Below are 12,438 nucleotides of genomic sequence, written 5' to 3'. Positions count from 1 at the left end.
AGGATGATGATGAATTGAAGGCAGAAATAAAACTATAAAAATATAAAACAAATTTTGGAAGGTGATGAATTGAAGTACTTAGGCACGATTTTTACTGAAGATGGCAAATTAAATATAGAAATAGACAATAGAATCAGCAAAGCTGGTATGGTGGGAAGTCAATTGAATAAATTCATATGGAATAAGAAAGAAATTAGTCGGAACACTAAATTAGCTGTATACAAGACAGTGTTCAAACCAGTTTTAACTTATGGATCTGAGAGCTGGGTCAGAAGTAAAACACTTGACCAAAGACTAGAGACCGCAGATATGAGAGTCCTGAGAAAGATTAGAGGCGTGAACAGATGGCATCAATGGCAATATCATATTAAAAATGAGGATATTAGGAAAGAACTTGACGTTGTCAGCATCCAGGAATGCGTTAGCAGAGCTAATCTCAGGTGGTATGGTCACTTAAATAGAATGGGAGAGGAAAGATTAGCAAAACAAGTGTTCTCTGCCAGGTTGGCAGGAAAACGACCCGGAGGAAGACCAAGATATAGGTGGATTGATACGGTACAAAGTACCTTAGACGATAGAAATATAAGATCTGATAATGTTGGAGTCTTGACAAGTAACAGACTGATTTGGAGGAAAATTGTAGATAGGAAGTTAGTAATGATGTAATTTTTTCATGTAGTACTGTCATATCCTGTACACCCCTTGAGGGTACATGGCAGGAATTTGATGATGATGATGATGATGATGAATTGAAGTTGCTGGCCTGGTTGGCCGAGTGGTTAATGTATCCACTCTTCAGCCAAAAGGCTGTGGATTCAAATCCTGCCATGGGCATGGATGTTTGTGATTGTCTGCGAAAGTACTAGTGGTGGTGGTAGGCAGTAGATGGTAGTTGCAGTTCGCTATAGTTGGTGGATCAGGTGGAGATGGAGAGTTGCAGAGTAGGTGCCCTCCCTCGATGAGTCTTTGAACTCCTTGGAGGTTTCGTGTAATAATAATAATAATATTTAAAGATCATAAAATTATGAGCTAAACACAAAAAACAAAAAAGTAGTAAAGAAACCCAGTCAGAATTATGATGGTGTGTGCTGGCCATTTCAGTAGATAGTCATCAGATAAAGGATAAGAAAGCTAGTTTATGAGCTTGCTATGTGGTTTGCTAGATATTAGAATTAGGTGGGGAGGAGGGAGAGTAGCTTATTTAATTGCCAGGAAGGATCAAAAGAAGAGAACCTAAAAGAAAGCTCAAAACTTAGAGGGCAAGATTAGATTACATATTTGCATGTTTATTATAACATACAGACTGGTTCTTATAGTTAGGGATTCTAAATATCATAACTGGTTTTCATTTTCTTGGAAATCAGCCGATAACTATTATTAAAAAACTGACATTTATGAATAAAAATACTGATGAATTTTTTAGGCACATAAAGGAAATTACCATATACCCTGACAATATTTTCTCTTTCTCCGATGTGTCCAAAGCTTTAGACATTGTCCACACACACACACCTCATTAATGATCAAAAATCTAGCAAAATAAACAAAATTATCTCCTTCAGATATTCTCTCTAATTAACAAATTTATCTCAGTAGTTTTTTTTAAATATAATGATAGCATTTAAGAATAGGCTTTCAGCTTTCCCAGGGGTCAAATCATGAATGGTCATGCTGAACTTTTTCTTGCCTACATGGAGTCAAAATTTCTATTCCTCTCCCTACCCACCTATATCTCTTACTATGGTAGATATGTTGATGATGTCTTATGTATTGGTAACAAGAATGCAATACTATATATATATATATATATATATATATATATATGTTCTGCTCTTTTAACACCTTTAACTACAAATTATATTTCTCCATTGAATATGAAGATAAAAAAAATCCATTTTTTTTTTAAACTTAACCCTATTCAGATCAGATCATCATATTAATACTCACACCACAAACTCACAAAACATTGATATTTATATCAAAAATAAATACATAAATAAATCCATGATAAATAAATCAATAAATCCATAGTTCATTGATGTGCATAAATACTGATCCTCACCTACTACTGCTTTAAACCAAGAAATCACCCACCTAAAATAAAAGATATCTTATGTTTCTGGCAATATCCCCAACATCTAACTGCAATTCATTCAGCTAAAAATTATGTCCCACAATTAAAAATCAAATGTTCATACCATCTTAAAATTTCTATATATGTGTATTCATAGCATCTACAGAACCATCAAACACATCTTTAAATATTCAAATCACAAAATTTTTATCACCAATAAACTTCAAAATGTACCAAAAACATAAAACCACAGTAACACAGAACAATATATTACTATGGCATAATGTTTAATTGCCAGTCCAGATGCAATACTTGTTACATTGGATCTGCCAAAGAACAATAGCCTCATATCTGACTATCTACTTCCCCCCCCCCCACGCAAAAAAGCACAAGCAACAATATTAAGAAAAATTCCACCGATGAAATATCATTACATGTAATACAATTAAAAACACAACCCAGACGTTGTTGATCATTATTTCATTTCCAAGAAAATGAAAAACCAGTTATGGTGCCCAGAATCTCTAGCTATAAAAGTCAATATACCATAAACACAGAAATATATTATCTTATCATGGCAATTCAATAAAATAAACTACTCCCTCTTATCAACCTAACTAATTAATATCTAGCAAACCACACAACAAACTTAAAACAAGCTTTCTTTAACACCAATCCACTGAAATGGCAAGCACACCATTAATATGCTTGCTGATTTTCTTCAGTACTTTTTTTTTGTGTTTAATCATAATTTTTAATCCAGCACCTTCCAAAATTTATTTTGTTTTTATATCTTTCTTTTAATATATTGTTAAATTATGTATTTGGTTTTTCACTTTCCACATTATTTTACCAGCTTTCATCATTTTTTCAGCTTGTTTTTAAGAATTTCATCTAAATATCATCATCAACCTGATCTTCATAATATTCAGGTATGTGTGATTTATTATTCTTTCAATTTAAAATTTTAATTAATAAATAATCCATAAATGTAATGCCTATTGGTTGATAAAAAAAGGGGGTGTATCTCCTTTAACTATAAAGCTAAGCTTTTATTTATAAATAATAACACAAATTGGGAGTCACATAAAACTCATGTTTCAGAATATCTCAAACAGTAACAACAAGTTATCAAAAAAAAAAAAAAAATCATCAGCTAACACTTATTTGTTCCCATATAGGGTGTAGGTGGGGCAGTTTAAACTATCTAACTTTTGGAGACTGAGTGGGCAGTTCAATCTCCACTGGTAGCCAATCAGAGAGAGAGAGAGAGAGAGAGAGAGAGAGAGAGAGAGAGAGATAGCTGGCCCAAGGCTATCACTAATTCATCTGTACGCAGCGAAGAAGGCGGCAAGCTAGTGCCGCCATCTTGTGGTCCCTAACACAATATTTTTAATGTCTGAAAATAGTATGGGTTCGACAGTAGATTTTCTTGAGTTTACGGGACGAAAAACCCGAGTTTCCAGGAGAAAAAACCTGCTAGCTCGTGCCAGAGATCGACTAACTCGGGAACCGGTCGAAAAATTTCCTCTAGTTGGCGACTAGATATGAACCACGAAATCCTTTCTTCGTGTGGTCAAGCGCCGTAGAGTGCAAACGCCACTTCTACTGAACAAATTATTATCATCGTAATTATTATCAAATTATAGGGAATGAATCATTTATTACTGATATATATAAAATAAAGAGAAGAGAAATATAAAGATATTTATATTTTATATTTGGTACATGGCAGGAATTTGATGATGATGATATTTTATATTTCTATTTTTAATATTTTATATTTATATTTATATAGAGAAGAGATATATAAAGTAAAGAGAAAGTAAAGTAAAGACAAGAGATCTGGGGTTGATGATTGAAAGAAACCTGAAATTCAGGGGGACATATTGCAAAGGTAGTGAAGGTAACACAGAGGATTGCTGCAATAATGAGGACACTGACCTGCAGAGATAAAAGGGTTATCATTCTGTTGTATAAGACTCTGATCAGACCACACTTAGACTATTGTTCTCAGATCTGGTCCCCAGGATTTGAAAGAGATAAATTAACTGTGGAAAAGGTACAGAGGCAGATAACAAAGATGGTTACAGGACTATACAATGTTAATTATGAGGATCAGCTGAGGGAGTGTGGACTGCAGAGTTTGGTGGATAGAAGAAGGAGAGGTGATATGATTGAGACTTTTAAACTGTTGAGAGGTGGTTACAGGGTTGATACTGGGGAGTTCTTTCGCTTGGTTGCACAGCAGGAAGGAGTGATGACAAGAGGCCATCCCTGGAAGTTACGAAAGGAAACTGTGAGAAAGAGAGTGAGGAGTGGTTTCTTTACATGGGTGGTTGAACTATGGAATGCATTGCCTGATGGAGTGGTGGGAGCAAGAACGGTCAATGCGTTTAAGGAGTGATATGACAGACTTTGCATTTCCTAGGAGGGACTGCCCTCGATGAGTCTTGATAGACTTATGTTTCTTAGAAAGGACCTCCCACGATGAGTCTTTTGACCCCAAGGAGGCCTGAATAATAATAATAATAATAATAAAGTAAATGGTATCCATAGTGTAAAGAGTTACAAAAAGTTATAGGTAGAAAGAAAACAAACCTGTTTTTGGATCTCGTCCTCCTAACTTAATAACTGGTAATCGTGCAGTAGTGTATTTACCATCTGCTGGTAACACAGCCCTCCAACCATATACAGATGGCAATGGAACTGGGACATGTGGGGGGAGAGGCCTTCCACCACCCCGTATTTTGCTGTACCGAAAACGCACACTAGTAACCTGAGGAAATGTCGGTTGTTGATTGACAGCTTTTGTTAAGACAGATGGTATTCTTGACTTTACTAAGTCAATACAAATGATCCGGAAAGGTGTTGTAAAAGATGACATTACAGAATTCTAATGGATTTCTAATGCCACTGATTTCAAAGGATTCACTTCTTGATATTAGAAAAAACCTAGAAGAAGAGATGAATTTAATTATATTTTATCATGCTTGGAGTAACTATTAAGGGGGAGAGAAATATATATATATTCAAAATTCATTTTTACTCGGTTGGAATATTATATAAAAAAAGGTTTAATGACTGTTACCGAGAGATAAAAAGATAACAAGATATATTTAAAAAAGATACTACTAGTTTACTAGTTTCGTTACATGAACATCCTCAGGTATCACAATCAAAGAAGTATATAAAAAATTACAGAGACTTAAAATTGTACTAACAGAACAACTATAAAAAGACAGTAGCGTGTTTGAAAAAAATGCAAGTATGAGTTCCAAACAAACGAATACTACGCGCTGTCGCGAGTGCGCCAGTACTGAACAGAAGCAACGTGTGCATCAGAGAGATTGTAACTTGGGCTGTTGTTGATATGAGAGGAATCTAGAGAAATTTCTCTAGATTCAACAATCTTTCTTTCGAGTTCATCGTAGCACACGTGGATGTTAGAAGTTTGAGTCCAGTTTACAATGTGCTGGCAGCCTTCGTGTGAGTTAGCTGAAAAGAGAACGTGGCTAGAGAGAGAGTGCTAGCTCTAGTCCTGTTATAGGAGATATCTCTACGGTGTTCATCCAAACATAGAAGGATGGATTTAGCAGTCTGTCCATAGTATGGCTTTCCGCAATCACACAAAATCTTGTACACTCCTGGAAACTGAGTAGGAAGATGTTTCTGTTTATGTTTGCTAAGTAATGAACGAAGTTTTGGAAGCGTAGTGAAGCACGTTTTGAAGTTAAATTTCTTGAGAATCTTGGCCAGTTTTGGTGAAAGAGAGCTGATGTAAGGCAAGGAGATGAAGGCTCTTGGGGAAGAGGGATCTTCAGAAGTAGTTGAGTGCCTGGGGGAAAGAAATTTGTCAATTTTCTTTGGAGAGAAACCATTGATAATAAACGTTTTTTTAAGAAAACGGAGTTCATTTTCAATTTCTGTTTCTTCTGTAAGTAATGATTTGGCTCGGTGAGCTAAAGTGAAAATAATACCACATTTTTGTGGGGGATAGTGATGGGAGGAAGCATGAAGGTATCTGTCAGTATGAGTAGGCTTTCTAAAAATTGAGATTTTAATGCTCTCAGCACATCTGGTAAGTTTGAGGTCTAAAAAGGGAAGGCAGTCATCTGATTCCAGTTCGAAGGTGAAAGAGATTTTTTCATGGCACTTGTTTAGGTGGTCTAAAAAAAAATTGAGGTTATTGACACAGTCTTCCCAGATGAGAAAAATATCATCAATACATCCAAACGTTGTCTTGCTGCTTATTTTTCTAAGCAGCAAGCTTTTTCTTTTTATACTTGTTCTGTTAGTACAATTTTAAGTCTCTGTAATTTTTTATATACTTCTTTGATTGTGATACCTGAGGATGTTCAAGTAACGAAACTAGTAAACTAGTAGTATCTTTTTTAAATATATCTTGTCATCTTTTTATCTCTCGGTAACAGTCATTAAACCTTTTTTTATATATATATATATATGCATGAAAGAATGATCATTAACTCGATTAACATGCATATTTTTATAAGGAATTCAATGACTAGAACCGAGATTTAAGTAAAAAGGTTTTAATATAAAAACACGACTAGTTTTGGCTTAACAGCCTTCATCAGGTGAGATTATAAAAGAAAGAAAAAAAACTAAAACACTGAAGCTTAAATAAACTATGAACATCATAGAGTCTCTATACATAATTGACACTAAATCGTTGTGGTTGTTTAAAGCTGTTCTTTCGTTAGATGTATTGTTGGGAAAGTGCATGCTATTAGCATCTCGTGAACGCCAGTACATGATTACAGCTGAATGAAAATCTGGGAGGTTGTAGCTCAAGTTATTATTTAGATGAACAGGATTGAAGATGATTTCTCTAGATTCCACGATTTTTTAGTTTTGGCTTAACAGCCTTCATCAGGTGAGATTATAAAAGAAAGAAAAAAAACTAAAACACTGAAGCTTAAATAAACTATGAACATCATAGAGTCTCTATACATAATTGACACTAAATCGTTGTGGTTGTTTAAAGCTGTTCTTTCGTTAGTTGTATTGTTGGGAAAGTGCATGCTATTAGCATCTCGTGAACGCCAGTACATGATTACAGCTGAATGACAATCTGGGAGGTTGTAGCTCAAGTTATTATTTAGATGAACAGGATTGAAGATGATTTCTCTAGATTCCACGATTTTTCTCTCTAGTTCATCATTGCAATGGAAGATGTTAGTAGATTTTTTCAGCAGACTTTGTGACTTTAGTTTTCATCATTAGGATTACCCAAGAAAAGGATATGACTAGATAATGCACTGGCTCGCTGTCTCTTGTAAGTAATGTCCCTCATGTGTTCTTCCATACGCAATTCAACAGATTTGTCTGTCAAAAATAAGGAACATCACAATCACACAATATTTTATATACACCAGGGTATTTGAGTTGATGATGACAAGGTTTCGGGTGGCTTATTAAGAAACGGATCTTTGGAAGTGGAGTGAATAAGGTTCTGATATTGTATTTTCTTAGAATTTTTGCTAATTTATGTGAAACTGTACTTATGTAAGGAATAGATATATTGCCTTTGAATCTATTTGTTTCTTCTGAGTGATGTCTAGGAGGATTAAGAAGGAATTTTTCAATGATTCTCTTGGAATATCCATTAACTTCGAAAGAAGTTTTCAGATGGTTTATTTCTGTAAGTTCATTTAGGTCATCCAGAAGAGAATGGGCTCTATGTCCCAAGGTGGAAATTATTCCAAGTTTATGAGGAGGGAAGTGATGGGACTGACTATGCAGATATCTGTTGGTATGTGTGGGCTTTCTATATATCGATATTTTGAGTTTACCAGAAGAGCGAGTCAGTTTGACATCAAGAAAAGGCAAGGAATTATCCGTTTCAAGCTCAGCAGTAAACTTAATACTTTGATGTCGGCTATTGAGATGTTCGAGGAAAACCATAAGGGAATCATGTCCAAGGCTCCAAATAATGAAGACATCATCTACATAGCGTTTCCAAACTTTAGGTGTTAAAATAAAGGAAGAGATAGCTTTGGTTTCAAAATCCTTTAAGTAAATATTTGCAAGTACAGGGGATAAAGGATTACCCATAGCCAGTCCATGATTTTGTTTGTATATATTCTGTTTTCATCTTTAAATTCAGATACCTGGTGTGACCTTGTTACAGAAATAATCCATATTGGAATGGAGACTTTCATTCTTCACCCTGTTCAAATTCCCCAACCCATATCTAAACCATGGTTCTCCAAAAAGTGTGCCAGGGCTGTCCAAGAAAAGCAAACAGCCTTTCACCAGTGGCTTGAGACCGAAACACCAGCTTCATTCACAGCCTACACAGTTGGCCACAATACTTATAAAACCACCATTAAAAGGGCAAAGTCTAAATTCAACAAGGATAAATGTAGAAAACTAGCTGCTTGTGCGGCTAGTGCCAGAAGGTGCGACTGCCAGTCGCACCTTCTGGTCACAAAGCCATCAAGAACAACTTTTGTCAATCCATGCATCCTCCTCTATCTCACCCTATTGGTAGCATTGTAACATCACCTAAAGAGAAGCCCGATGTTTTGGCTTCGTTCTTTTCTTCTGACTCGTACATAGATGACCAAGGCCTAGAACACTGCATCTTATGCCTTCTGTGACCTTCTGCCAGAAAGGCATCAGAGGAATGTGGAACAACTTGGATACTACAAAAGCAGCCAATCCTGATGGAACTGCATCCACTGGACTCAAGAGATGTGTACCTGAACTAACACCTGTTCTCATCTAGTTCACTAAACTGTACTCATCTGGCATCCACACTTGAGCATGGAAGATAGCTCATATACAACCAGTTCCCAAAAAAGGAAATAAATGTTTACTGTCAAGCTATCAACCTATTACTCTCACATCAGTTTTTGTCTAAAGTAATGGAGAAAGTAATCAACAATAAAGTTCTTTAACACCTTGAGAACTGCTACCTAATTAGTTACCACCAGTATGGATTTTGCCACTCTAGATCCACAGATCTCCTGGCCCACGTCACACATTTGAGAACATTCCATCAAAAGGTTTGGAGAAACCTGTGCTGTTGCTCTTGATTTCTCCAAGGTTTTTGATAGGGTCTGGCATTGAGGGCTTCTCAACAAGTTACCATAATTTGTAAATGGTGACAATCATCTCTCAGACCGATCCCTACATGTAATGGTGGATGGTGTTCTCTCCTCAGATTTTCCTGTCAACGTCCCTCAGGGCTCTGTCATTTCACCTACCCTTTCCCTATTGACAAGCCTTCAGTGCCTAAACATCTGAAACTTCAAGATCTATAACAAGTGACTCGAACACTGATTGTAATAATATCCTTGACTGGTTGGGGTGAAAGCAACCTAGTCAACTTTAATGTTCCAAGACCAAAGTCTTGGAAGAATTGAAGTCAAGACCAAATCTCTCTTCTCAGACTGACTTTTACTCCAAACCTTTTCACACAATCATATCACTTCTGTAGCATCAACAGCTTCCAAAAAAAAAAAAAAAAAAAAAAAAAAAAAAAAAAAAAAACATCTTTTTTTTTCGTCAAGATGGTACTTCTCTGCCAAACAGTTACCCACTCTGTATAAATCCTAAATCTCTGACCAACACTGGAATACTGCTCTCGTGTATGGGGTGGTGCACCTAAAACCATCCTAAAAATTCTTGAGGCTGTTCAGAAAAGGACAGTCCAGTTGAGAAATTATACTTCTCTTACAGACTCTCTTCAGCCACTTTCCCATAGAAGACTAGTTTTTGCATTATTTTCTACAGATAATTCTGTTATCACTGTTGAGCAGAACTATCATCCATTATGCCTCCTATTCCTGCCAGATCTGCAGGAACTTGTGCTGTAGCTGATCAATATAGTTTTACAGTCAAATGTAAAATTATGGGGAAAAAATATCAGAAAATACAAAAATAATAGTTTATTCAAATAACTACCAGATCAGTTTCTGGTAGTTATTTGATCAGTGTATTTCCCTGGTGCAAAAATTCACAATATTAATCATGCCATCCAGATGCAGAAAGGGTGAAAGTACCAATTATCTTGGTTGGCACAAATCATTTGAGAGGCAAAACGTATTCTGTGAGGGATTATGTAAAGCAGTTGTTAGAAGAAGCAAAACTGAAGAGCGAGAAGGTGAAGACTGTAAATCTCCTGCCATGCTATGATAGATGCGAACTGAGGAAGAGGGCACTGGTAGCCAATGACTCAATAAGTAGGTTGTGCACAAAAAATTATGTAGGATTTGTGAGCTGGGTTTAACAGAAAGAAAGATTTGTATAATGCTGATGGACTGCATCTAAATGGTTCTGGTGTTAGGTGTTGAGAGAGAGAACTTTGTTCACTGAGCATGCTAAAGCACAAATTCAGAAACACTTAATTAGAATGGAACAGGCGAGTTTGGGAAAAAGCACCCATGAGGCAAGTGAGTGTGAGAATGACCATGTGCAGAATCTAGTCTCTCAAGGAAAAATATGGAGTAGGGAAGTCAATTCAGGAAGTAAAGGTAGGTCGGAGCCTAAAGGGATGCTGCAGTTTCTATATACTAATGCCAAAAGTATCAGGAACAAAAGGGAAAAGTGCTTGGCTTTGGTTAGTGCAACCTCACTAAAAGTTATAGGCATTAGTGAGACTTGCCTAACAGCAGATGATGCAGTTACAGGGATAGAATGTGAAGGGTTTAGTATTTTCAGGGAAGATAGGATGGGAAGAGGTGTACTGCTGATGACAGCAGATGAAGTGCAGCCAGAAAGAACAGAAGATATACAGGAGGCTTGCTATTCATTTGAAGCAGTCTAGTTCAAGGCCAGTAAAACAAATTATATAGTTAGTTGTGGCTATAGGTCAGGGAGTTCTGCGGATGATCTGGAAGCCATGCATTAGCAAATTAGTACAAGTACAGCTCGAATGATTGTGTAGACAGTGGTGAGCTATGGAAATTTTAACAAACGGCTCACATTGTAGAGCAAAAAAAAAGCCGTATTTCACACAAAAACTTTTATTAATACAGCTTGTGTACAAATGCCAATCAAAAAGTATGAAGGGACAATCAATCTCTAAAGGCTATCATTTTTAAACAAATATTTCATGATCTAAACATGAAATATTTGCACACAATCATCTTTGTTAATTTATCTTGCATAAGAAAAACATTTTTTAACTATCAAAATATAATAAGAATAAAATCTTTTATAATTGCACATATGAAATAGTCTGCATTTTTTATAAACAAAATAAATTTCTTTTGTTTGCGATAGAAGTTTTTATGACAAACAATCTATAAATAATAAATAAATATTATCTAAACATAATAATATTGAAGTACATTATATTTCTCTTTTGTTTTTGTACTTCAAGTGATAATCAACAGTACCAATCAAGGGGCATTATTTTATAGTCCTATTTTTTATATGCAATTACCAAAAGTGAATTCTTATTTGTAAAATGGTAACAACAGTAACTATATTTTATTTAATAAAATCACTTTGTTAGGTTACCGTATGAGTTTTTCGCTTAATATATTTTTAAAAAATTGTTTTGTTTTTCTTGTTTTTTTTGAAAAAATAAAAAAGTAAAGAAGAAAAACAAGGGGCTCACAAATTTGAGAAAAATTTAACAAAGGGCTCAGGCAAGCCCTTTATAGCTCACCACTGGATATAGATGATTTAGGGGTGATGGTGATAAACAGAGTTAAATTTAGAGGACATATTGCTAAGATAGCCCATAAAATTACTTGGCTACTGATGATTTATAAGGCTTTGATATGTACACATCTAGATTACTGTGCTTGGGTCTGGTCTCCTGGGTTTCTTGGAGATGAAAAAGTGGTGGAGAAGATTCAGAAGCAAGCGATCAAGATGGCAAGTGGAATGTCTGTGGAATGTTTCCTATGAGAGAATGGATTGCAGAAATTGGTTGATAGGAGAAAAAGAGGGGACATAATAGAAACATTTAAGAGGACATCCCTGGAAATTGAATAAAGGTGTGGCTAGAAGGGATGTAATAACTAGATTTTTTGCTTGGAGAATTGTGAATGAGTGGAATGGGTTGCCAGAATCAGTTCTGAGTGCTCTGTCTGTTAATGAGTTCAAGGAGAAGTATGACAGATTGTGTGGATAGTTTGGGTCTCCTGCAACGAGTCCTCAGACTTCATGAAAGTGCCAGTACAATAATAAAAATAACAGCTTTCCTTATAGCAATGGCCATATCCATATTTAATTTACCATCTTTACTAAAAATTGTGTTTAAGTAATTGAAATATTTTACTTGTTCTATGGAGAGGATGTGCCGAAAAGTTGTGATAATCACCATGAAGGAATTGAGGTGTGTGACATGTCTTCTTATATATCCTAAAAGAAAAAGAACA

The 12,438-nt window shown here is 35.6% G+C and overlaps 1 protein-coding gene across 4 annotated transcripts in view; it reads right to left on the bottom strand.

Moving 5' to 3' along the window:
* mRpL2 (mitochondrial ribosomal protein L2) overlaps positions 1–12,438 on the bottom strand; it is a 79,249-nt gene that overhangs the window by 53,376 nt on the left and 13,435 nt on the right. For 3 of the 4 annotated variants that reach the window (XM_090415878.1, XM_090415877.1, XM_090415880.1), the window contains exon 2: positions 4,676–5,029. In XM_090415878.1, coding sequence (XP_090272004.1) covers positions 4,676–4,961 — 286 coding nt within the window. In that variant the 5' untranslated portion in view covers positions 4,962–5,029. Of the gene's footprint in view, positions 1–4,675; positions 5,030–12,338; positions 12,416–12,438 lie in introns of those variants that run through there. The other variant, XM_090415879.1, reaches the window with a different exon arrangement.

Source organism: Typopeltis vanoorti, chromosome 3 (assembly GCF_054136105.1).
Source record: "Typopeltis vanoorti isolate ZY-2024b chromosome 3, IOZ_Tvanoo_1.0, whole genome shotgun sequence".
Classification (NCBI taxonomy): Eukaryota; Metazoa; Arthropoda; class Arachnida; order Uropygi; family Thelyphonidae; genus Typopeltis; species Typopeltis vanoorti.
Note: the sequence above shows the minus strand (reverse complement) of the source record. Positions and strands in the feature narration are given on the sequence as shown.